Consider the following 26,380-nt stretch of genomic DNA (forward strand, 5'->3'; position numbering starts at 1 on the left):
AACGTAATGAATCTCACATTTCACAGGAAAAAAAGAAAACACTATACGATGCCAATGCACCCAAACTGTCCAACAGGACAGGCAAGGTCAACACAAGTGAAAGCAATATCAAGAAAGAAGGGATCAGACAGGCAAACTAACTTGTTCCTCTACCATTGGCCAAAGAAGTAAGAGTTCTTTCAGTCAAGAAAGTAGGTGCACGTGATTGTTAAAAAATGCACCACCTAACTTAACTCAGAAGTTATACTTTCTACAAAATTTTATGCAATGGCAACTGCAGGTTGTTCGCCGAAACATAAATAAACCACATTTTATACCCAATATTAACCTGCCACTTTTTAATAATACATATTTATATATGTAATATATAAAACATACATAAAACAAATAGAAATCTGTGCATAACATGCTGCCTTTAAAGTGAAAACTGCTGTACTGCTACGTTTTGAAAGATACAGTAACTCAAAAAAAAAGTCAGCACCAGGTTAGGAAAACCAAGCTCCTGACCTCTCTTCCAGCTTCCTTTGTGACTCAAGTCCCTTCCCCATTTTACATGCCTCTACAACACCTCACACATGTATGGTAGACATGATTCAATGATGCATTGTTTGTATGCTGCCTTAACAGCTGCTTTTGGTGCTGGGCTCTGTGACACCTTCTGTGCAGGTGCAATTAGAAGCAGTATTTTCTGGCAGTCAGGTGTCTCAAGAATTTTTTGGGGAGAAGAGTGCAAAAGCAGATGGGATAGTAATATGAACTGAACGACAAGGAAGCAGGATACCACTGAAGTAGTACATACTGCTGGAAGTGTTCTGATGCCTCGAACAAAACATGAGACAGATACAAAGAGCAATGAAGGAGAGTGCTGAAAAAAATGAGAGGTTACAATTAACCTCATCACTAAGTTTGATCCTCATTTTTCTTCCCTTCCTTCTGAAAATAGCCTAGTTAAATTGGATTGCTAAAACCAGTTCTACTCACAGTATCCTTTTCAGCAGAACACTCACAAAAGGGACAACCTTCTCCTTCTGAAATTAAGGAACCAGTCTTTCCCTTTTCCTAATTTCCTGCTTTCATTAGCTACTACACGCTGCACATCAGCTTGGGAACTGGTGTTCAGAAACCTAACTTGTGACATAGTAAGTGAGCTGTAACAGCATCAAGACCATGGCAAGGTGTTATAAACCCATAAACCAAGATGAAGAAGCCAAACACCAAGCGACCCATTTATTTGTTCTGCCTGTGTCTTCTGCAACTGGCCAATAAACCCGTGCACTGGAAGAAGGCCCAGTGGAGATGGGCCAGGCGATGTCCCCACGAAGCTCAGGGAATAACGAAGCCTGTGACTGACCACAGCTGCTGCGAAAAAGCCGATTTTATCTCCTCACAAACGGGGCTGGAGGGTGGCCATCATTTCAAATAAACAGCTGCATCAGCTGAGTGGATGAACTGGTGGTCTAGATGTTCCTCCCTGAGATCATTAAAAGAGTACAACCAGCACTGGGGTGGTGTAGACATGGGTCAGCCCAACACAGAGTTTACAAACTAAACAACGGCTGAGGAGAGGAGTGAGCCAGCAGCAGAGCTGGCTACAGCCCAGGCATGCCTTCCTGGGAGGACTGGGGATTCTCAGTGCTGTGACAAGCGAGAGCATTACGGAGACCAGTAACAGAGCTTATACTGGTGTAGAGATTGAACTGTGTACTGTAATTCCTATGTGCTCTAAGCGCAACTCAATTTGTGCTGTACTTTCCGTGTATTTCTATCACTATGCTAACTCAAAAGTCTTGTGTAGTATCACCTACCTTCACGTAAGTATATTTAACAGTAAACATTGCACCCGCCAGACAAGAAATACCTAAAACAACCTGTTCAGGACGTATTGGACCCTGACACCCTTTCCTCTGTTTTCCATTTGTATTTTACACAGTTTGGTGCAAATAACACACAACACAGGGTTTTTTTCTTTGTTTTCTTACAACTCATTTTAATGGCAGGCTGTATACACAAGCACGCCTGATCAAATGTTCAGAATGCTGCCTCATCTGTGAAAACCTACCAAACTTTTTCTTATCAGATGTCATTACAAAGCGGCTTTGTAATATGAGAGATGGGAGACTTCAAGTACAGCATGCAAAATGCTGTGCTTAGAACTGTGGAAAGGGCAAAACAACAAGTGCCTATGTGTTGTATTTTCTGACACCCATCTTCAAGGTGAGGAAAAATAAGGCTAAACCATGCAATTACTGTCAAGGAAATAAAAAAAGTCGGCAACATAAGTTTATAATGAGAAACACATTTTAAGACAGAAAAATAAAACTTTGTCTGGATTTTGAATTGAGGAGTTTCAGAGACGTGCAACTCTCCTTCACTGTCAGCCGAGAACAATGCCACGGTTAGCCCAGGAAATGCTTCAGCAAGGCTGGATGTCAGCAGCTGAGATGAAAGAGAACCTGTCACCCTAACATGTGGCATGTGTACTTCAAACTTGCATAGCAAAGGTAAAAGAGGAGAAATGTACGGGGAAAAAAAACAGCATGAAAAATTACAGCACGGGTTCACATCTTCAAAAAACGTCAAGACAAAAGCAAACAAAACTGCAAACAAACTTTCATCTGAGAGGAGCTATAGACATGAAACTTGCGTTACAGTCGCTGTACATAATGAAGGTGTTGTTAAGCTTACGGTTTATCAGTAGTGCAGACAGAGTGTTATGTGCAAATAGTACACTTAAAGTGACAGCTACATAAATGTGCAGATACTCTAAACTGTTTTTCTTCTCAGTCCTACATGTTTTTTATGCCTCCTTTTCTCATTCAGGCTCAACGAAAGGTGCATTTTTGTTGTACAAGTGATGAAATAAATATAAGTGAAGCCTGTTTCTGTGAATGTAGTGGCAAGGTGACACTGAAAAACATAAAAGAACCACCATCTCCCAGAAGCAGTGACAGGACAGTTCAATATTCTCCAGACAATTTCAGCTTTCTGATCTCTGGAGCTTAACCCTGAAATACCACTGCCAGCTGCCCTTTACGTAAATACCTACGGCAAAGTCAAAATGACTAAAAAAGCAATATCACTGAACTGTTCGATATGTCTACCAACATGCCCTAACACTGAATGTTTCAAACAACCGTTACGTGGTAATAAAAAAAAGCTACAAGTTTTTAAATGACATACAAAATGGACATTTTGTGACTATCCTGCTGAACCAATTATTGCCATATTAGACATTAGACAGTTACATCATATGTTTGTGCAATACCAAAAAATAATGTGCCAAAACAAGCCATGAAGGAACCATCCCAATTCTAGAAAAACAAAGACAAACATTCGTAAGGCATACTTTGTTTTAATTTGAAAAATCTGCAGAAGATGTGTTCAGTCTGTTCATGTTATTTATAAACAATTTTAACTAAGATTTTTTTTTAAAAGGAAATGAACATTTCCAGGCACTTCATATGCTTGTGTATATTTCAAACTATTTCTTAAAAACAAATAAACAAAAACATTAAAAATCACAGTAAATTCCTGCCTTAATCAGTGAAAAGTATCTGACAGAGAAAATATACTACAGGCTTGTTCAGAAGTGTAACAGAACAGATAATTTGGTGCTATCCCACTGAGTATGATCAGTTTTAGAGCATCATTAAAAAAAGACATAATCACGGAAAATACGTCTTTATTTGAAAAGGTACTCAGAACAAATTGCACTTGATGAACAGAGCATGTGCTAATTTGTACTTCACGAGTCCACCTGAGGGACAGATTAGTGGGTCTACTCCTATTACAGCAGATGTTCACACCTTCATGGAAAAGAAATTTTAGGTGACATGAGAAGAAAAGCCTAAACACGTGGTCCAAAAGCAACTGGAGAGGCAAACATCTGAATCTGAAGACTGCACAGAAAAACCACACCTTGCAAAGGTTACTCTGTTGGGATTCTGAACAGTATCAATTGTCCCATTGCAAGGCAGCCCACACGTCCACGGTGATACCCTTTCACGTGGCTTTTGTGCTACGTTTAAAGGCTCAGCCTTGCTTTAGCCCTCCAAAGGGGAAACCCACTGCCCACTCCGAAGGGGGAAATCACAGCAAGATTTGATGCCACCTCATCAGTCAATTTATTTAGCATTCTTACAGCCCTTACAATTACTGGCAGAAGGACTATCAATACAATTCAATTAAGGTAAATTATCCCATTGTTTTTATCACTTCAAATTGATGGAAAGAGGAAAAAGATCTTTCTTTCTCTTTTGGCCCAACACAACTGAAGAAACTGAATCAGGAAGGGAGAGGAGCAGTGAGGTTCAGCCTTTTCTCTGTCCCTCTCCAGTTTGCAAGGACCACCCAGAGGTGGCAAGCTTATCATCCTCCTCTCAGGGAAGAAAGAATTAGAAAACTAATCCCTAGAAGGCACCCCACTCAATCCTCCGCATTTAGCACTATGGTGGCCCACATTCTAGTGCTGGATACAACAAATGTCACAGGTGGGGTGTAAGTGAATTTACATCAACTTGTCTTCCAGCAGCCCCACCTTTTTTTGTATCACATTACCTTGCTTGTTCACCTTCGGTCTTTTCTGAGAACAATCTGGATCTTTTGAAGTAGAGACTGCCACTTGAGAGCCACTCAAAAGTAAGTATTACTTATTGTGCTAATTTAGTAATAAATAAATAAATAAGCACCCCATAGTTCTCACAATCTTTCCAAAACTTCTCAACCAGCAGATAATTTCTGATTTCCCAAGGTAGGGCCGTGGACTTGCAACAGAGCTGTATTTACAGTGACACATGGATCCTCACCTCAACAATGGCCCACATGATCTGCTGTCACCACAAATTTAGAGAGAGAAAATTTGTCACACCAGGTCAAATCACTGATCCACCAAATGCAATACTCCTCTTCTGCCATAAGCCAAAGTTTGATGCTGCAGTAAGAACAAAATCCAAAGAAAACAAAATGCCAAACCCATCAGCTAAACACCCTGTAACATACTTTTTCAATTGTTCGCAGAGAGAAAGCTTCTTTCCAACTTTTCTTAATCACCTCATGCACTGAAGTGCTTTATCAGAACGCCCATCATGTAGCTTCGAACTACAGCTCTAAAGCAATTCCTCTTAAACCTGGCTCAACAGGCTAAACAGAGCCCCCAGCTGCGGCAGTAAAATTCCCTGGATGAGCAAGTGCTTGTTTAGCAAAATACACAGCGTTCAGTTCTTAACTACCTCATTGTTGAGAGGTTATCGGCACCTCTGGAACGTCCGCATCGCCCTCCCTGCTGCTTTCATCCCAGGCCATGGCCTTTCCTTCCTCACGGGACCTGTGGTGGCAATTCTTCCCACAACTGCACCTGCAGTTCCCCCAGTTACACATTCTCCAGGGTGGCAGAGTTAGTTGGTGATCACCCAGATTGCAAGACAGCAGTGTTTTTTTTTTTTTTTTTTTTTTTTTTTTTTTTAATTATTATTTTATTTTATTTTTGGAAAAATAGCATACTATAAACAACACTCAACTTGTATACTGTTTACCAAGTATCGTCCACCTTTCATTTTAGGAACATGGGCCCGTGGGGGACCCGTGCTGGAGCAGTTTGTTCCTGGGGGATGGATGGATGGATGGACCCCGTGGGACGGAGCCGTGTGGGAGCAGTGCTTGAAGAGCTTTGGAAAAGCAGTTCGGGAAGGACGGCATCCCGTGGGAGGGACCCCATGGGGAGCAGGGGCAGGGAGTGCCGCAGCCCCCATTCCCTGTTCCCCTGCGCTGCTCAGGGGGAGGAGGTGGAAGAGGGTGGAAGGTGTTTATTTGTTTTGTTTTGTTTAGTTTCTCACTGCTCTAGCTTGTTAGATAAATAAAATTTATTGCCTATTACTCCCTACTCTGAGTCTGTTTTGCCCATCAAGATAACTGTTGAGTGTTCTCCCTGTCCTTATCTCAGCCATCGATCCCTTTTCACCTTTTTTTCTCCCCCTTTCCCTTTGAGGACAGGGAGTGAGAGAGCAGTTGTGGGGGAGCTTGGCTGCCCAGCTGGGTAAAACCACCACATAGTCCAGGTCAGCTCTCAGCAGAAGTGCCATTCCTGTGGTCAGTCGTCATTTTAGGCAGATCTCGGCTCTTTTGCCTTGCAGTCCTTACCAGCCAACCAGTTCAAACCTTGATGCAGAATTAACTTTTTCAAACTTAATGCAAAAATCCTCAGGCAGGAAAATTACCTGTACTACTAGAACTCCAGTTTCTGCAGGAAGCTACCCCAATTTTCCTCTAGATACACACAATAAACCTTTGTAAAAAGTGATATTTGAGTACTTCATGCATAAATAACATCCAGCACATTTCAGCATTTCTAGACTTCTCCAGTGCTGCATCTTTCAGCATCTCCTCTTTCTTATTACCAGGTTAATACACAAGGGAAAAGCCAACTGACTTTACTGAAAGCTTTGCTATTAGGTGGGTAACTGGGTGAGACTTCTTGTTACATCCTGTTGCATTTTGTATTGCACTGGATGTTATTAGTGAAACCACAATTTTAACAAATTGGATATACAATAGCTACTGTTAAAAATACAGCCCTGATGACACTCTATGACCATCTATGGCTTTTAGAAATGGGTATGTTACAAAGGGTCAAAATACTACAAGACTCTTAGAGCAGCTTGCCTGCAACAGGAAAAAAATAATCTGTTTGGCTGAGTTCTAGTCAGTCAGTCATTTATTTTTTATTTTTAAAAAATATTTAAAGATGATGATAATTTTCTTGAAGAAAGCATCTTAAAAAACAAAAACAAAAACAAAAGCAAACAAACAAAAAGAAGCACACGTATTATGTTCTAACAAATTTTCTTCTGTCTATCCAAGTAAGTTTTTGATCTCTGTGGTATAACTCTTTTGAAACAGATCTCTTTTTTTTTTTAAGAACTCCAGTTAAAACTATTCTACTTTCTGCAGAAAACAAAACAAAACAAAACAAAAAAACCCACATGGGTAAAAATTTCATTAGTTTAAACCACTGGTGTTTCTGTCAGACCAAAGCAGTGAGTTGAAGGACTGAAAAACAGAATATGGCCTCCAACTCCTTGTATGACTCCAGTTAGTGCTGGTTATTTGCATGTTCCTATCTGGAGCTAACTGTGAGAAAAACTTATGCCAGATTTCTGCATAATGCCCCAAGCTCCTTCTTCATGTCATCTATGCTCACAAAGAAGCAGACAGCACAGAGCATTTATGAACCAGGCTTTCTGAAAGAAATTCAATTACATCCATGTGTTTATCTTTTTGAGTCACTATAATGCTGATACTCAAAGGAATGGAACCCCCACTGCACAAACAACCAAAAAGGTCAAAATAAACAATAATAAATTTTTATTATCAGTTGCACTAGCACAGGCAAAGTTGCACAGCTGGCATACCTCAATTTGCTTACTGAATAGGAATTTATGTAAATAGGCTTTGTGGTATTTCAGTAACACCTGGATGCATTATTCCATTCAGAATAAATGTTTTCTTTTGTTGTGCACTACACTAATAATCCAACATGTATCTTTGCCTGTGGTGTTAGCACAGTACCTTGCTCAAGTAGCTTCATATTTTCTCAGCAGTTTATGTTGTACACTCCCCTAAACAGACATGAAAATAGCTGTAAAATCTGTAGGGAACCAAGTCTCTATCGCATGACAAAACTGTAAGAGCTGAGTCAACAGGTGACACTAATTTGTGAAGATATCATCAGAACTAATTCCAAGGGACAAGTAGCCAGTAATGACAAACCTGAAGCTAATCCAATCCCAACAAATGTAATGAGTAGAATTAAGTATGGTTCACAGCTCTGCACAGCTCATGGGTGGGAAAAGGTGTCTAGTAAACCCTAGTACAAGATGAAATCTGTTTCTCATAACCTCTCCAACAATGAGCTCATTTTTGTTCTTTTATTTTGTAAGCTGAGACGCAGCAACTTGACAGATGAGATATATTCTTCCAGCAAGGATGCCTTTTTCTTTTCAATTGACGTCAAAAAAATCCCTTGTTCATCACAAAAAAAAAATAAAAAAATGCATAAACATTGTTTTAAATTATCTAAGCCATCTTCTAACCAGCTCTATGCCAGACTACCATATATTTTGGTTAAGACTACCATTTTATATCATCTTTTCTCAGAAGAATAAAATTTAAGATTAAAATACTTTTACTGTTTAGCAGACAATTTATCTTCACTGTAACTGGTACACATACACATTTAAAATTTAATTGCAATTAATAATGAAACGTCAGACACTTGCAATTAGCAAAGCCAACAGCTTTAGTAAAACAAAAATTAAGAATAAAAACTGATGTAACATTTTGAGATTTGTTAACATAGTATTGCCACCTTTATGTTCCTGTCTCTACCCAGTCTAAGGCAGGTTCATTCCTTACCCTGGATTCTGAATACCAAATTTGACCTCATATTTCACCCATGCAATTCTATTAAATAATCAGGATTTGCATAGATATTTATGAGTCCTGGGCACAGTTGCAAGGAAAGAGCATATATCCCATGAGATTGTCATTCTCTCCTTGAGTGTAATTTTCTTTGGTTTAAATCATAAAATAGTAACACAAGAAAAAAACAAACAACAACACATACCAAAAAAACACAACCCAAAAAATAACAACAGAAAAAAACATCACTAATTCTCTAAGGAAGTCAGGACAGTAAAGGAAGTTAGCATTTAATAAAATAAATGCATAATAAAATAAATGCATAAAAAAGCATTTAATAAAATAAATTTTATGTTTATATAATACAAATGCATGCAAATATATGTACACATACAAAAAAAGCAGAGGTCACAAGTCAAAATATGTATTTTAAAGGCATTGTACATGTCACACAAACCATTTAACACTTCAAAACGTCTGCATCTTTCATATGACCACTTTCTCTAACGTACACAAAAAAGACTTGCTGTGAACATGGCTCATAAAGAGCTTTCAAGCAGTAACTGGCACAGCCATAAATCTACATAATGTTCAGGATATAAATCTTGTGCTCTCTGCTACCCATATAGGAACATCAATCTTAAGGAGAACACAATACAGTACCTCCTTATCTGTTTAAAGTAGGGCAAATATTTTACTCATGTTAATTGTCCTGACAGAAAGGGATCAACACTGCATTAATCCATTTAACACATGGCTTATTTTTCACTCGTGTACGCTACATAGGCCCAAATGGTTGCTTGCACCAAAGCTACAGATATTCTGTGTTAATTCTTCATAGGGCAAGTTCCTCACTCATAGAAAGAGCATTCCTATTTGTAGCTTTATACAGCACATGGTGTATATCTCCCTCATGTAACTTGGTAGAATGAAGGTGGAAGTCCATTTTTTCAGTAGTTCGTGGCTTCAACATTTGTGCAACATAATACTTCACGGTTCATGTGAAGCACTACCTTGGTGCATTATTTTCCTTTTAATTCACATTCTCAAAATTCCTTTCTGTGGGTTCTAAAATCTAGACATACTAGAAGCATTACCTTTAATATCATTCTAGTAACGGAACAGTAGCCACTCCAATCTAAATGAAGAAATGTCAGTTAAAAAAAAAAAAAAAAAGGCGACATTTCCCCCACCTTTAAGCAGTATCCTGGTTCAAGCAGCAGACTTCAGAAGTGCTGTATCAGGCTAGACCACAGGCTGACAGCCCCGTGTCCTGCCTCTGGGAGCGGTCCTTCACAGAAGCTAAAGCCAAGAGTGAGACCTGGGTACCCAGCTGTAATGCTTCCCTGGTATTGTGTTCCACGTTCACGGGTAACTTCTCCCCTTTTGATCTTCATGCTACTCATGAATTTATAATGCCCTCTCAAAATATATAGCCCTTTTCCCCCCTTATCATCTCAGGCTGACGTGCACTAATGTGTTTAACAGAAGCTGCTCTTTCACTTCTGATCCCTCCTTCTGTCTTTCTTTGGAGAGTTCTGGTTTTACGCTTCTGGTGCTTGATGCACTGCAGCCCTGTGGGACAGCGCGTGGCAGCACAGCTGACATGGCTGACCATTTTCTGCTGTCAGCAACCTAAATCTACACATATATTACATCACTGGCCTCTGCTGTATTAACATTTGGGTTAATCTAGCCCGTACATAAGCAATCCCTGTGTTCTCAAGTATACCCCAGGGTATTTCCATGGTTCTTTGTACTGAGAAGTCCCAGACTTTTCTTTCCTTCCCTCCCCAGCTGACTGTATCAATTGCAGGGAAAAATGTTTGTCTTCAGGAGAGCACAGTGGCAAAGGCATTAGCAGTTCCTCTTTATAAAGTGGATAGCCTCCAACTCAAAGCCCCCACAATGCTTTATCTTAACAAGTGTCCCCATGCACACAAGCAAGCACTGGTTAAAAACACAGGCAGGTGTCTGCAGAAAGGTTTTGTGTATGAGCACCAGTAACAACTCCTAGTGTGTAAGTAAGAACACGAGACATTTCCATGCGTGTGACAGGCACAGAAAGAAGCTACCTGCAGGTAGCAATACTGTGTGTCTTATCAGAGGTGACAACTATCCAAATTATTCATACCTTATACAACTCTGGATAATTGGACTTCATTGTTTCAGACATTAGTGAACCCAACTGCTAACATCATTCATATTTGGACAAATCACAAAATCATAGCATAGAAGGACCTTAAAGATCACCTCGTTCCAACCCCCTGCCATGGGCAGGCACACCTCCCACCAGACCAGGTCGCCCAAAGCCCCATCCAGCCTGGCCTTGAGCTCCTCCAGGGACGGGGCATCCACAGCTTCTCCGGGCAACCCGTTCCAGTGCCTCACCACCCTCTGAGTGAGGAATTTCCTCCTAATGTCTCATCTAGGTGCCACCAGAAATGCGCAGTCCTGGACAAATAGCTCTGTTCTGGATAAACACGGCCATATATACGCTGCATCCCTACGAGTAACATTCCCCTGCTTTGTAACAGAGCCAGCTAGCTGAGGTGAGCATCCCATTAACACAGCTGTGCTGTTTTATTGTGCAAGCTATACTGGATATAGCTGGCTTACTCTGCATATTACCGACTTAACTGCAAGCTGTGGTGTTCACTCAGAAAGGGCAAGGGCACTCGGATGGCTGCACCCCTCCTTGGATGTGCGCTTCCAGCCTGAACCCCCTGCATCCCACCCTGCCTCAGCTACGATTCTCCTCTCCTGGGGCCCAAGACCCAGGACTCTTATCTGCGTCCTTCCTTCCCTTTCTGGGTGGTTTCTTCTCTTCCCTACTCAGCAGTCTTTTCCTGAGTCTTCTCGTCACCGCAGCAGCCTCCTGCCTGCCATGCTCAGCCCGAGCCCTGGAGTACAGCAGCTGCTTCCAGACTGCTCTGCGGTCCCTCTGAGGAAGGAATTAACCCCTCACTGACCCTCTCTCTCCTGCTGTTACACGCTGATGCAGCTATTTACCTAATTGCAGGGAGCAATTAATATTGTCTCAGTTTGCAAGCACCATTTTTGTCTATTTCTGCTGTAATACTGAGCATGCCAGAGAAGCAGTGCAAGCAGAAGCCTGAAATCTTAAAGACTTCTTCTAGAAATTAAAATTAACAAAGAGGTATTTAAATAAATAAATATATAAATTGTAAAAACTGTGTGGTAAGGATCAGGTTTAAAACACTAAGGACCAAGCCTAAAATATGCTACTGATGGAAAAGAGCGGCAATGTTAAAAAGTACCCCATCATTTCAATTTTTTGAACCTGGTTAAAATTGTAGACTGCTTCATTATCCAATATAGCTGAAATAAACTTAACTGCTAAATCACATGCCTGAGTATTTTGGAACATAGAAAACTTTTTTTTTTTCTTTTTTTTTTTTTTTTTGATTCACATTTCTCTGAAGAGACCAGAAACAAACAATTGAGACATCAAAACAAAGTTATACTTGGGGAAAACCAATTAAGCTGATATTAATTCTTCACAAGGATGTTCTTACTCTGCAATAAAATGGTGCACATCCCTTCTCTAACACCACCCCGTACCCCCAAAACATCTTGCTGAGCCCATTACCAAGTTCTCTAAAAGCATTTTTTCTGTTCTTATAACCCACACAAGAAGGCAGTCAGCAACCTTTCTTACATAGCTGTGCCTCAGGTGTCTCATCCGATTCTCTAAAGTTTGTCATTCAATGGACTCAGTGAATTTTACACAAAAATAGTATTAAGAAATAGCTATGCTTGAAACAATTCACTCTTGCTTGAAATACGAGCAGCAATGCTGGCAGTGGGTACCCAGGTAGAAGCAGCACCGATTCAAAGCCAACACTGACCAGCCAAATGCAAACATCTCCCCTCCCAGTCTGCCCCCTGCTTGGCGTAAGGCTCCCCATTGCAGCAGCAGACTGCCACCATCACAGAGTCTTTTACTCTCTCTCTCATCCCACCAGAGGCCCTGCCATTTCCATGTTGGAGGAAACCTCTCTACAGGATCTGGGACTCACAGAGCAAACCCGAGGCATCCCACGACTGATCCCAAAACACACGCTTTAGCTGGTTGCTCCTTTTCCCTACGTGTACCTACGACTATCTGCGTCTCTTTCTTCTAGCCATACATACGTTGAAATTTCTGGTAGGGAAAGACTGGGGAAAAAATGAAAGCAAGCTAAGAGTTTCTTTCTGAAGGCATGCCATGGGATCTCAAATTAATGCTTCAAAAGACACAGCTCAATTTCAGACACTGAGCATCCCTCCAAGTACTCTGTGCAAAGCATCCTTGCAGCCTCAACTGGAAGGTTACAACAGCTACAGACACCACTGTGGATTGGCTCATCTGAGCCACAAAAAGGAGTACCTCCCCACCACCCTAGTTACCCTAACATCACAGTGAGGCAAGTTAAACAGCATGAATCCATATGTCCACTACAACAAAGAGGAAAAATTAAAACTGAATTCTACACAGGAAAAAGGGGGAAGTAAGTCTTTTTTTCCTCTTGCTCTAAGGTCACAGCACCAGACTGTATCTGAAAGTCTGTGTCACTCTAAATAAAAAGCTGCTGATACATACCCTATACTGCTGGAGTAAAAAGGTTTCAACTTCCATTGGAATGCACTTTGAAACAGCTACATCTAAGGTCTGGACTGAGACAGAAAATTTATTATAAACATATTCCAGCAAACTTCCATAGCAGAGAGAAAACAAGCCCCAGTACTACTGTTCCCTCCCCACTTCAAAGACTAGATGATCACAGAAGTGTAACTGCATGTAGAGTGGGGTTTAGTTACCAAGGATATTTAAGTTTAAATAAAATTTTGCATATTCCTAAAATATACCCACATCCAGTCAAATTTAAGTGCAGGTATATGTTGAAGGGAGGCAGGTGGGAGCTGCAGGAGGGGAAGCAATGTTTCCTCAGGTTGTGTCCACCAAGGATTTGAGATTTTCAAATGCACCTTCTCAAATAACTCCAGAAGAGTATTTCTGTAAACGTTATTTGTAGTTCTCTTCAACCTTGTTACTGGGACTTTGCATTTGTCCAGCCTCAAGAGCAGAGAACCACAGAAATTTGTAATCCTCATGTCTGAGCTACGATCGTGCACAGCTCATACACACTCAAAGGAGGCTCCACTGAAGCTCCATTTGTATACTTATTACCAGTCTGAAACAGCTCTGCCTGCACCAGCAGAACTGCACACAGCCTCCTCAAGGTGCTTTGGGTCAAAACTGGATTCAGATTAACCCGGTTAAAACTTCTTCCTGAGGTCAGGTCCAACGATCTGGCAAACAAGAGACTGAGGAATGCAACGTGTGGGATACCACAGGAACCCTTATTTCGTCCCCCCTTCCCCCTTTTCCCTACATTTGGATAATAAATGACAGTTTGGGCTGCTGTTAGAAAACAGAGCAGGAACATGTATGCATTGCGGCTAACGCAGCCTTCTCTGAGTCACAATGGTCCAAACACTGCAATGGTGACAGGGTTCATAACACCTATTTTATGTCCCTCCTGCTTAACGCAGTGCCACCCACCAGCCATGCCCTGGAGCTCTCAGTTTCTTTTTGCAGGAGGATGCAGGAACAGCAGCTCACAGCTTTCTTCCCTGGCTGCGCACAAGGAGACTCTCAGCTGTACCACTGACATTCGCTGACCCTGCAGTCACCCCCCTCTTCCCAGAGGTTATGGTGGCAGACTGCACGGACTTGGTCTGTAAACTGTGCTGCGAATTAGACCACCCTGCTCTGAATTAATATACTTCAGTTTCCTGAGATTTAAGTTAGCTGCTTTTCCTGACTAGGGACATTAAGGGTTTTTCTCTTCTAATTAATAGCAAATGTTCCATTACATTACAAAATCAGAAACTAAGACAGAGATCTGGAAAAGAATTCGAGGACAGTATAAACCAGATGGCTCTAGGCAAGAACATTACATTTAAATATAAACATCTTTCTGCACAACTCATGCACATTTTTCCAGTGTTACTGACTTAACAGCTCCAGCATTATCCCACGTCCCAGGACTGCGACTATATACTGCAGGAGATATGACTGCGGCAGAATCACCCGATGGAAAATTAGGTCTCGTTGTACATGCCCAGCTATGTGACTACCGATGGGCAGATCTGAACTGCCAACAAACTCAGGGAAGCTGTGAGAATCAATTGCTCTGTCTGCTCAGCCCACTCCTCAGCCAGAGGCAGAATGAACACAGATGGGAACGTCCCAGCCCTCTGAAGTCCCAGCAGGCCTTACACACTGTAGCTTAATTTATATTTGAGCTGATTTTGGGTTTCTAATCCCTACACGCAGGCTGGAGCTGTTTCTCCCACCAGCCTGAATCATCCACTTTTAAACTATTATATCCTCCTCCTCTGCACTCCCCGCAGGCCAGGGAGAGATTCCATGCCCAGGGTGATGGAATTACACTATCAGCTGTCAAAGATACAGATTTTTAAATGATCACATGGGCAGAGCTTTTAAGAGAAAGACCTCAATCACCCTTCACTAAGTCTCTCAGATACGTAGATAAACCAAAATAGTGTTGCAGCATCTAACTGGGGCAGATTCCATATTACATTAAAAAAAAAAAACAACAACCAAACAAACAAAAAAAACCCACCCCACCTCCAAAAGCAACAAGACTATTTCACATCTTGGAGGCAAAATCACTTAACCTGATCTTCCAAGTAACATTGACAATAACACTACACCCAGAAACTGCTGCACCCCGTTTAAGGAAGGAGTTGAGGAGCTCATTACAGATAACTTTTCTGAATTAAAGCCTGCAAACACCATACACTATGCATGTTATTCATCCTTGGACTTCCTAGACTAAGTCAGAAAACAAAATTTATAATACTTAGAAATCTTTGAGTGCAAGGTAAAAACACTTTAAAGTATTTATATGGTATTAATACTTAGAAGTGGGTAATGGTATTCCTCTTCACAGACAAGAATAAATGAGATTGGTTTTCTTTTGCAAACATCAGACAGGGAATGGCAGACCTGGCACTAGAAGCCAGGTGTTTCATTTCCCAGACCAGTGCTCTAATCGCTCAACCATCTTGGCCCCCAATGTATTTCATGAATTTACTTTGGCAAGCACAACATAGTGCTAACATTGCCTACTATCTTATTCTACTGCGCATGAATTATGCACTACGGTGTTGACGTAAAAATGGTTAGTTCTTACAAACTGATGAAACTCTGAAGTTAATACACTTTTTTAGTGAAAAGTGAGGTGACATTGCCATTTTTTGGTGACAAATAATGGATTTTTACGTTAGGAAAAGGAGAATGAGCAAGTCTATCTTGCAATAGTAGTTGAGAAAATATATTCACATAAAATCCCAAATGCACCAGTGATCATAACCGTCCAAAGCAAAAATGAGAATGAAAGAAAAGCTTCTATTGTTTACTACAATGAATATGGAAATTAGTTTTTTTTTTTTTTCCATTCTAGACCTTAAAATTTGATAACACCTTTTTGGAAATTGTCTGGCAGGTACTGTACTTAAGATATTTTAATCTGTCTGCGCTAAACAGATAAACAAGACTATATGCAGCCTCTGCGTACCAGAAACAAACAAAAAGTGGCGAAGGCGACGAAGGCAATGAAGCTGGTGAGGGGCCTGGAGAACAAGTCCTACGAGGAGCGGCTGAGGGAGCTGGGCTTGTTCAGCCTGGAGAAGAGGAGGCTCGGGGGCGACCTTATCGCTCTCTACAGGTACCTCAAGGGAGGCTGTAGCGAGGTGGGGGTTGGCCTGTTCTCCCACGTGCCTGGTGACAGGACGAGGGGGAATGGGCTTAAGTTGTGCCAGGGGAGTTTTAGGTTGGATGTTAGGAAGAACTTCTTTACCGAAAGTGTTGGTAGACTTTGGAACAGGCTGCCCAGGAAAGTGGTGGAGTCACCATCCCTGGAGGTCTTTAAAAGACGTTTAGATGTAGAGCTTAGGGATATGGTTTAGTGGAGGACTTGTTAGTGTTAGGTCAGAGGTTGGACTCGGTGATCTTGAGGTCTCTTCCAACCCAGACAATTCTGTGATTCTATGTGAAAAAGACTACAGATCATAGCCCTATACCCTAATATACTTTAATGCAGTAGCTATAATGCAGAGGAGAAATTAAAACTAAAATAGAAACAAGATTTATGCAAGTTACATGGAGCACAAGTATTCAGAACAGAGGATGTAAAAGGGGCTGTATATTATTTATAGTTAAGAAAGCAGAACATCAGAGGGGAACTGAAATAATAGATATAGCTTACGTTAGTTCCAACTTGTTCACGTTTCATGCAAGCCCTGCGGTTGTTTCAGAACACCCTGTTTTCTATTATAAATTAATCATGGTAATGCGCTCTGTTGTCAGACATCATGGAAATACAGGAACAGCTGACAAAAAGAATTCTTATGCTCCTTTTAAAATAAAAGCAAATTAGTTTCTTACAAAGCACCTATCAGTAGATAAAAATATATCCGCCAGTGTATGTAAAACATGTTTGGAAATGTACCTTGGAGTTCAGATGACCTATGAAATTAGAGTTAATTCAGTGTACTTTTATGTAAAGCAAATACTGTGGCACGAGCAGTCTGATAGATCAGCAGTGGTACAGGCTGATGAATCGTACTGAGCCGTAGGAGCTCTCAGGTTGGATGGGAGGTCTCGAGTTCCATCTCCCACTCACTGCAGCGTCACGGTTGACCAGCAGTATTTGTGCAGCTGGGTCTTGAAAACCTCCTCAGATGAAGACTGAACAAACTCCAAGAAACCAGCTTGCCTGCTCAACTGCCCTCACACAGAAAAATTTCCATATATTCAGTTATGTCCCATTTCAGTTTATGTCTATGCTCCCTCTCAGCAAGAACCTGATTCCAGCTTCACAACAAGCCCCTGAGGCCACGGGGGCTTCTGCTACACCAGCCTGAAGCCATTCTCTCCCAGGGCAAGCGCTCCAGCCCCTGATCATCTTGACAGCCCTCCACTGGGCCCACTCATCTCTGTTGTGCTGAGAGGCTCCAAGCTGGACATACAGCCACAACAGGCATAGCAAGTAACAGGCGTACAGTACAAGGCATGATGAATTTAAAAACATTGGCTTTTTATTTATTAGCTAAACAGCTTCACCAATAATGCCTTGACGACAGAAAAAGGGAAAAAACACAAAACAAACAAACAAACAAAAAAAACAACAAAACTGAAGTAGTCCTGAAAAAGTTTTCCCAAGTACCTTGACACAAATGGAACAAGACTACAGTAGGAAGTGGCTTCACTTCCATTCTGCCACCGCTGCTTTATTACAGCAACAACAAACCAAACAAACAGAGAAGCCCTAGATTTTGCAGCCACAGTAGGTAAAATACATTCAATTTTACTAGAAATTATGTCAGTGTCTCATGAATACTTCATTTCAAATGTGATTAACTTATTCTTGCACAAAAACAGTGCCACAATACAGGAAACAAACAAGATACTAAGCTGTGCAGCGGTATTAAATGACCAGTCCCCATCTCATTTAACTTATACAACATTTATAAAAGGGGACTAACAATGAACTAATGACATCTGCAAATAAGAGTAAACTGGGTGGTGCTGGAAACATCAGTTTGATGAGGAACAATACAGACGATTTAGAAAGATGGTTTGGAAATCAAGATTAATTTGGAAAAAGGCCAGGTAATATAAAATGGAAGAATACAAGACAAAGGGTAAGTTAGCATATAGGAGCATCCTGAAAGAAGCACGGAGAAGTGAAGGAAGTGAGAAGTAAAGAAGCAGGAAAAAGAAGTGCACCTTGCGCAGTTTATGGGAGGGATCCTGTTAGCGACTGAAGAAGGTGACACCTCTTGTTTGTGCAGCTCAGGTAAGAAGCCCTCTGGAATAATCCATCCACTCCTGCAAAACTCAATACTAAGCCAAGACTGATGTAGTAAGGGAAATTCAGAAAACAACAACAACAAACCAATGAAAATCATAAAGCCAATGATTGCTTTGTGTGTCTGCCTACCTGCCCATCACAACAGGATGTGTACATCTGTGAGGCACATGTGAGGCTGAGGTGTGTAATCTGGGTAAATGACAGTGAACACAGGCAGCTAATTCCAGGGTAGGCACCCAATGAGGAAATGCATTTTGGCCCACAAGGACTCAGATGGGGAAGAGTAAGAAAGGAATGTGTACTGTGACTTTTTTCTGACTGTAAGATTTCTATTCTGCTTGAACAATCTCTGGAGACATTTTTGAATTTCCATTATTTGAATTTCCATTCCGAAAAACATGTTGAAAAGATGGAAAGTGTTCTAAAACATACTGTAAAGAGTAATCCTGCACAGGCAGGGAAATCATCATTGAGGCCTTTCGCCACAGCCAGTGTTGTACACTTCTAGGGTATTGTACTGGGTCTGGTAAAACCACCACAGGTATCTTATAAAACTGGCCCTGCATTTAATCCTCCAGATCTCTTATATTCAGAACTTATATATATATATTATATATATATAATATATATATATATTTTCTTATATAATATATATATATATTTTTCTTATATATATATAATATATATATTATATATATATATATAAGAAAAAAAAAAGAAAAGAACATAAATATATATATATATAAAGAAAAAGAGAAAAGCCCAAGAGAAAATGAAGGTATGGAATTATTTTTATCTAAATCCTTAAAAAACAACAACAAACAACTTATAACTAAAACAATCTCTCTTGTGACTTAACAGCACAACTAGATTTGTACCAAAAGATCATTGTTACTGTACTATGACCTCTCATGCATACACTAATTACTTCTCTTAAAAAAGACATCCCGTAAACACAAAACTATTGTGTCTGAGTTCTTTAGAACAGTCATATTTGTCTTAAATGAGTAATGCTGCAAGAAAGCATGTAAACCCATTCACCCGAAAGCCAGGTCTAGTTTTGATTGGCATTCTTCTGATTTTGCCTTAGGTTGATGTTACTTCTGGCTTGTCACAGAAGATACCCTGAAAATGCATGCCCTTCTGATTCCTTCCCCCACGGTGCTGGGGGCCAGCAAGCAAGTGATGAGATGGGGCCTCAGCCGCCAGAGGGTCAACCCACCACTGTGCTCAACTGCATGCAGCAATCCCATGTGTTCCCAGGTGAAAGAATCCATACCATTTACAGCATCTTCATCCTCTCTCTTCTTACAAACCACTCTAAAGGCTAAATTCAGTTCAATGAATGATTAAAACAAGAATGGCAAAGAAGGCAGATGAATTAGTAAACAGCAGGAAACAAGTCTAGCAATATATACTTTTTTAACTCTACCTAAATAAACTTAAGATTTGGAGAGATGTGCTAAGAAGCTTGTTAAAATGAACTTTCCAAAACATGAGATGTTATATAACTCACTGAAATACAGGAAAATGCTCTGTGCCAGCAGAAGAGACTTCTACAATTGCCTAAAAATAGCTTTAAAAAAACGAGGGAGTTCACTTCTAAATGAGTGATTCTGACTTTGCTGCTTTCATGCTGGCTGTAATCCAGCTCAGCAAGAATGAGGTCTGCCTCTGCAGGTCTGACTAATGCACAACTAATTTCAGAGAGAAGCAACTTGGAAAATCATCAAATACCAATCTGTTCCTTATTCTGCAACGGCCAGAACACAAAATGACTTACGGGTATAGCACATAGGGGTCATGTCCACTGCAGCTTTTCAGAGCTCATATGAAATGAGTTCTACCATAGCCAAAAGGTTCCTTCTGTTGGAGAAAAAAGGGGCCACGGCCATAAAGCTTCTTTCAGATCCTTATAATTAAACCTCTGCTCTTACAGAAGCTCTAACAGAAGAAACAACCGGACAAAAAATGGTAGCAAAGCTAGCTGTGAAATCAGAGAGAAAGCCAAGCAAACACTGTTTAGGAAACTAGCCCAGGAGATTCTATGACCAAGAACTGTGGCTCTCAGTCAGGAGCATGGAACAGTCAAGAAGCCCCAACACAACGATGCAGGGGAGAAATGCTGCCTCCATCATCAGAGAAACCCTTCTGAAAGGCTTCTTCAGAGGCTCTCTCAGCGGAGGCACTTCAAGGACATGAGCATTTTCACTGTCCTGCTGACTGTCCTTCTTGAGTCACAAGGAATCTCACTGGGTCACAGATTAACCCGAGTTCCTTGTTATCACCTTCCCTTCGGTGTGTACCTGTGCCTCACGTAATCCCACTGGTCTATCCTGCTATTTTCTGCCCGCACTGGGTTTGGAGTTGCTGACACACCTCACTGTGCTACTTTGTGCCTTCTCTTTACACTGGTTCACGTCACTAGTCAGGAATCTATCAGCAATCTCTCTCTTTGCCTGATTTCCACTGGAGTGGGAAAAACCCATCATTTGGCCACACTCAATGGGTTAATTCTGCTTGTTTCAGAACGAGATTCCTCCTGAAGCTTGCCACTTGTTCCTCCCCAGCACACTTCTCTGCTGTTAAATACCTGCTTTGTGCTTTGGTCATCTTGACTGTTGCCACATCCCCCTAGGACATCTAAAACATCACGGAATAACACTGTTGTCTTCATATCTTACCATGCACCACCACTCAGCTTAAAACATCTCCATTGTTGCTGTGGTAATTTTTTGATTCTGTCTTCACAGGTGTTTTATTCAGGTGCTCCATGGGGAATGGCTTGCTTTTTCCTGTCTTTTCAATTACTGAATGCACCCCCAGAAGAGAAAAAATGTTGTTGCTTATATTCAGGACTGTGACAGACTTCCCCCAATTTAATTCTGGAACTTCATGGTGTAAAAGTAAGCATAGTCTACCCGTATTTTGTAAAGCAGAATGGTGGCCCCTGTGAGAAACGAGCCAGCGTGCTCCTAGGCTGTGATCTCATGCTCCTGGCCTCTGGATACTTACGCTGCCCCGAGCATCCAGTCTATAGGGAGGTGAAATTTCATCTTGTCTCCCAGTGAGAGACTGTGTGAACAACTGGGTTAAGGGAGTTCATGGAAGACAGATCATGCGAGCAAGCCAGGGTCTCAAGATGTGCATGGCTGCTACTCCAGTCAGACAAGAGTCCCGGAGACAGCTGGAAAATACTCAGTGAGTGCAAAGACGGAAGCAGAAGAATGCACAAGAGGAAGGGCCGTGGACATGGCTGAAGTGTTAGATCACACATGCTAGCTCGCATTGTTCACCGTCTATAGCGTTACACAATGACAAAGGGAAAGGAGTGCTCTATTAGCAACAATAGTGTGTGCATTTGGGCTGGAAATGGAGGATTTGCCACACTGAATTAAAAAAGCAACCTGTCTGAGGTGCTGTCTTTAATATCAGCTAAAATTCTGCATTTCAGAGGAAGTAAGGACAACACAGTCAATGAAATGCTCTGCATGGAGGATTAAAATTGTTCCTTATTCCCTGCTGTATTTGGGCTGAGGTAATCTGAAACACATCATCTTCTAATAGTGAGCAGGACTGGTCAATGTACTGTTAAAAATAAGAACACCTGAGTCCTGTCTATACAGGAGCTGCCCTTGTGACAGCAATGAACGAAGTCAATAATGGGTTTGAACTTCTGTCACTGCTGATGCACAGTGGAGAACAGACTTAATAGTAAAATGATAAATGGGCAACGTGACATCTCCAGAGCAGCAGAAGTGCTGTACTCACCATGCCTCTCATTTTTGCTCAAAGTTGGGAAAGACATTCCACTAACAGGAAGAAAAGGAACAGAGCAAAAAGATGGGGAGTTTGGTTAAAACCAGGCATGGTTTTCATACTACATGTGTTGTGAAGTTTTAGTGTATAGTGATTCATATAGGATGGGTACAGTGCTAACATAAGGCAGCCCAACCACCTCCAAAAGCTAAAAGAAGCGGAAAAAAGAGAACAAATAAAACATGTCAGACAGTTTGAAAGGACTGCACAAACAAAGCAGTACGCTAGGTATAAGAAAAGAACCATTTTCAGTGTTGCTTAGATGATGTCAGAGAAATATACAGTGAAAGGGGAAGGCTGCTATACGTCTTTCTCATATCATACTTGTTGAAAGGCCTTCAAATTCGAGAACCAGGCCGGAAAAAAAGATTTTATTTATGATTATTATTTTTTAAAATATGGGTACCTTTGTTAAAGAAAGGATTAGATTTCCCAAAAGCATGTTTTTGAGCACAGCTCCCCCCCAGATTCCTCAGCAACAGGAAAGGAGCTATGCCAAAGGGAAGTAAATGGAGAAGAGGATCCTGCACTGCAAATCCTTTCTGCCTTGCCTGAGCCTCCCAAAGCAACTGACAGCTACTTAGCAAAGCAGAGGTCCTGTCTGAATCATTCTGCAGAAGGGCTGCCCAACTCAGTGAAAAATGAAGTTTACAAGGCATGCTGGATCTAGCACAGAGACATTACCCCTAACACACAGATGGAAGGAGAGGGTGCAATGAACCCTCTTTTCTACCTTCTTTATTCTACACTTGTTAGCAAAACCTGCTGTTCTAGCACATCACGTACCATCCCCACCCCCTTCCTACTCCTGCTCCAATTCTCATGAGCTCTGTGGCTGTCATATCTGCACTGAGATAGAGAGGGTTCAAGTAGAGAGGCTTCCAGGAGTCTTGAAAACTTTCTAACCATTCTTCAATGCAGCCTTTCTTGTAATGTGTAAATAAAGCAAATGCACTACAGACTACTGGAGCTCACCTCTACTACCCAGCTCAAGAACTAAATGCCGAGGTTTGCTTTGTCTTCTAATAAAAGAATCTAACGTATACAAACAGTGTGGAAGCAGGTTAAAGTTTTAACAACAGTTTGTACATGTTAGTTGAGATTAAAAGCAGACTGCTTACTGAAAAGAAAAATCTATGTTTTTATCAGAAGCCTTTATTACCGTTATCTGCTGCAACAGACCACTACGCATAGACCCTGCCAGGCACCGAAAATACCTATACAGCCTGGTCCAGAAAAGCTTATACTCTAGATAAGAACGTGAAGAAATTAAGCTTCCTCCAAATCCAATGCACTCAGAGGTGTTGTCTAAATGCTAATGGTTACTGCAATTAGGTATGGTCTCTTATTTATTTGTCTCCAGCTCTTCTGTAGTACTGCCAGGTAGGTTCACATCAAAATGCCATTTACAAGCAATCTGTACTTGGCATTACAATAAAAGCAGTGATGTGAATTAAAAGGTCTGATAATTGAAAACAGGCCTGTTCTTGCCACTGACCTCTGCTGTGTCTCAATTTAGCAATACACCTATAACACTGATCAAAATCTAATGGTATAAACTTTTTATATTCGGGTAAAATTAAGCCATTTTAAAATGCTGTCAACACCACATTTACTTCAAATGGTACTGTAACACAGTGCAGACAGACTTTGTTACACGGTTACTTGCAAGAAATTGGCATTCTAGAGGAATTCAGGATCCTGTACCTCCTTCAACTACAAAAATGCAGCAAATTTTTTCTCAATGTTTTATATAAAATTAGCTTGCTATTGTTCCCATTTTATTGTTTATATATTATTCTCTTTAGTTTTCAGGATGGAGGTGACTGAAAGCTACAGAAAAGCCTCCAGTTCAAAGGAAGGAACAGATTTGCTATGAGGTGAGGTTTTGTTTGGTTTACTCTTTTGAGAGCAAAAAGTTCCCTCATACACACTCTTGTGTAAATCACTTGAGTGATTTAACCATCTCAGTAAGTCAAAGTTCTTTCTCACTTCCCAGGTTCCCACGGTCAGCTCAGCCACGTTAACTCCTCTCACCTGCATGTCCAACACGGGATCTCCTTCACTTCTTTAGCTGCAGCTCCCACGTCCAACATCACACAGCTCTGAAATCCTTACATCCAGGCCACTCAAATCACCACCCAGCGCCGCCAGCAGCGCTAAAACTTCCTCTCCGCGTTCCCTACGCTGCTGACCTCTGGAACAGGACCGGGCAAACACGGCCGAGACAAAGCACAGGCGCTTTACGAGCCCGCTCCGTGTCCCGCGGCGCTGCGGGACCAGCCCGGCGCAGAGGCGGCCGCCCTCCCGCTGCCTCCCTCGCCTCTCCGGGGCGGCACGGACGGACGGACAGACGGATGGGCAGGCGCCAGGACGGACGGACGGACGGGCGCCCCCCCGTACGGGCTCCGCGGCCTCGTCCCCGGCTGCCGCTCGGCCCCGCCGAGGGCACGTCCCGGGACCTGGCGCCCCGCCGACACCGCCCGCAGCCCGGCGCTGCCTAATTTCGGGAATTTCTCTTTTCCTGTTTCTGCGCGAGGGCTCCTTACCCACACCAACAGGAAACCTTGCGGCAACCGGCCTCCTCCCTCGTGCTCACAAACACTGGTGCTGACTGCCTGGGAAGCGAAAACAAACGCATCCTGAGTTCAAAGGCATTTCTGCATTCCAGCTGCCTCTCCGACAATGCCGTGTGACGGGGCAGCCGATTTCTTCCCAGCCGCGAAGCAGCAGGCTGCACTTACAGCACCGCGCCGCAGGCACAGCCGACAGAGCTTCGGCATCTGTTTCTGGAGAGCCGTGCCCTTACCTTAACGCACTGCCTACTTGTCCCGTGAGCAGTGAGCACGGCATCTTGTGCCCAACAAACTCCGCAGCTGTTTAATCAGTCCCGGTTAATGAGCATCAGCTCCTTTCACACCGTCAGTACCTGCAGTATAGGAAGGCTTCTGCCTTCCCTCCCTCCCAGCTGAGTCACCCTCCCTGCTCTCCGGTGATCGTATGACAGCTGGACATCTCCGCCGAGACGGATCTCACATCAGCAAGAGCTTTCAGGACGACCCAAACCACATCTCAGTGGTACTTCGCAGACCTCCTCTGGAAGCTGGAGTGTTGCCCTTGCTTATCGCACTTCCAGCTTGGCAAAAGGCTTATTTTCAGGTACTCACATTTGTAGTAAATGCCCAAGAACCAAACCTACGATAATAAACATGCACGTATAACACAGGCCAAAGGCAGTCTACACCTCACAAAAGTCACAGGTTATAAACAGGTTATAAACGTATATCCATCTATTTTCGTAGTACTAAATAGCACTTTGACAAAATAATACTATGCTATTTAATAAAGCAAATTCAATCATGATTGTATCAACCAAGGGGCATCCAACACATGCTAAGAAGTGCAAAAGCACACAGGAAGACGTCCTGTTTTTTTCTATAAAGTATATTGATCTCTTAAAAGTTATACCTATTAATAGATATCATTAATAAAAAATAAATAAAAATAAAACATGACAAATACAAGATGTATGCTGATACCAAAGCTCAGCAAAAGACCAGTAGAATATCATTATCAATACTCAGCCCACAAACACAATCACTCTAAAATCTATTCCAAATAAAATTCTGGGTTCCAGACCCTGACAACTAAACCATCTGCAGGATGTTGCGATGTAGACTGTTGTGTTACTGTCTGCACATGATGCTTTCTGTTAGAAAATGCTCGTGCTGCTTGTTGCTTCTGCCTGCAACCCTTCCTACAAAGGCAAGTATCTCCTGCTCAGACTAATATTTTTGTCTCTTTCCCTATGGATTAGTACAAAAGCTTTCTTCTTCCTAAGTGCTTTCTTATGGAAGGAAGCTACTCTAGGAAAGTCAATCATTTACAAGAGAATGCCCATCTCTTGCATAAATCCTCTTGGAAAAACTGTGTTAATTGGCAACACTTGGCTAGATGATAAATTTGATTAAGTTTGGTTTGCAGATGAATGACAAATTTCAGTTGAGAGCTACTTTACTCACAACTGTATTCCCTAAGTTCATACACTTACGGCTACGGATTTAAACCCTGGAATGTATGAATACTTTTCTGTAGATACAAGTTCCTTTTATAAGCAAGTAAACTGGGAATTAGTTTGAATATGGTAAAGAAAATTAAATTTTGTTCATTCCTTTAAGACTACAAGCATATGAAAAAATGAATTATTTAACAACTCTCTCACAAAAAATGTCTGT

At 41.6% G+C, this 26,380-nt stretch overlaps 1 protein-coding gene across 5 annotated transcripts in view; it reads right to left on the reverse strand.

Annotated features, from left to right (window-relative positions):
- The window catches only part of MCC (MCC regulator of WNT signaling pathway), a 209,939-nt gene that overhangs the window by 75,736 nt on the left and 107,823 nt on the right, over positions 1–26,380 (reverse strand). Inside the window, exon 1 of one of the 5 annotated variants that reach the window (XM_032205500.1) lies at positions 24,183–24,340. The exons of 3 other annotated variants lie outside the window; for them this stretch is intronic. In XM_032205500.1, the coding sequence (XP_032061391.1) occupies positions 24,183–24,188 (6 nt within the window). In that variant the 5' untranslated portion in view covers positions 24,189–24,340. Of the gene's footprint in view, positions 1–21,010; positions 21,057–24,182; positions 24,341–26,380 lie in introns of those variants that run through there. One more of the 5 variants, XM_032205501.1, reaches the window with a different exon arrangement.

The sequence above is a fragment of the Aythya fuligula genome, chromosome Z (assembly GCF_009819795.1).
Source record: "Aythya fuligula isolate bAytFul2 chromosome Z, bAytFul2.pri, whole genome shotgun sequence".
In the NCBI taxonomy this organism is placed as follows: Eukaryota; Metazoa; Chordata; class Aves; order Anseriformes; family Anatidae; genus Aythya; species Aythya fuligula.